Below are 1,045 nucleotides of genomic sequence, written 5' to 3' on the forward strand. Positions count from 1 at the left end.
ATTCCTGGCCCCGCCCTCCATGACATCACCTGTATTCCTGGCCCCGCCCTCCATGACATCACCTGAATTCCTGGCCCCGCCCTCCATGACATCGCCTCATCTCCCAGGCCCCACCCACCGTGACATCACCTCCTTCTAAGGCCCCGCCCCCTATGACATCGCCTACACCCAGGCCCCGCCCCCGATGACATCACCTCCGGCACAGCACCAGCATTGCCAGCACCGTCAGCCCCGCCCCCAGCGCGGCCAGGGCGGCGGCCATGACAGTCACATGGTTCCCGGTCCCAGGGTCGCAGTCTGTGGGGGGGAGGAGGTCGGGGGTCAGAGGTCGGCGATATCAGGGGGGGGCGGAGCCACAGCGCCCTCCCCGACCCCGAACAGGAAGTGACCCCTGAACCCCGGCCCTCTCGGCTGATGGGAGGGGGCGGGGCCTCGACGATGACGTCGCCGGGGGTGGAGCCACGACGCGATGACCTCTGACCCTGGGGTGATGACGTCGCCGAACAGGAAGTGGACCCCAAATCCCCGCCCAGGTTGCTATGGGGATGATTATGAACGGGGGCGGGGTCACGGGGTCACGGCCGGGGTCATGGCCGGGGTCACGGGGTCGCCACCCGCTCACCCAGCCGCACCGCGGGGCTCCAGTCGCTGAACCGCGGCAACGACCTCGGCCTCGCCCTGACCCGGAAGTGGGCGGAGCCGGGGATCGTGACCCGGAAGTGACTCTCGGACGTCTGCGGGAGGGAGGGACGGGGGCGGGGTTTAGGGAGGGGAAGCCCCGCCCACCCAGGGAGGCCCCGCCCACCCACCTGCCGCGCTCACCTTCTCGATCTCGGGCTCCGAGTGCGAAGACTGCGGAGGGGGAGGGGGGGACTCAGCGCAGCACCCGGGGGAGGGGAGGACTCAGCGCAGCACCCGGGGGAGGGGAGGGGAGGGGAGGGGAGGACTCAGCGCAGCACCCGGGGAGGACTCAGCGCAGCACCCGGGGGAACGGGGGAGGGGAGGACTCAGCGCAGCACCCGGGGAGGACTCAGCGCAGCACCCG

At 71.0% G+C, this 1,045-nt stretch overlaps 1 protein-coding gene across 1 annotated transcript in view; it reads right to left on the reverse strand.

Moving 5' to 3' along the window:
- Positions 1-1,045, reverse strand: part of Il3ra (interleukin 3 receptor subunit alpha) — a 9,286-nt gene that overhangs the window by 2,465 nt on the left and 5,776 nt on the right. Inside the window, exons 8-10 of the mRNA XM_013355591.2 lie at positions 823-852; positions 623-734; positions 195-297 (exon numbers count right to left, since the gene is read on the reverse strand). Of these exons, the coding sequence (XP_013211045.2) occupies positions 195-297; positions 623-734; positions 823-852 (245 nt within the window). The remainder of the gene's footprint in view (positions 1-194; positions 298-622; positions 735-822; positions 853-1,045) is intronic.

Source organism: Microtus ochrogaster, unplaced genomic scaffold (genome assembly GCF_000317375.1).
Source record: "Microtus ochrogaster isolate Prairie Vole_2 unplaced genomic scaffold, MicOch1.0 UNK209, whole genome shotgun sequence".
In the NCBI taxonomy this organism is placed as follows: domain Eukaryota; kingdom Metazoa; phylum Chordata; class Mammalia; order Rodentia; family Cricetidae; genus Microtus; species Microtus ochrogaster.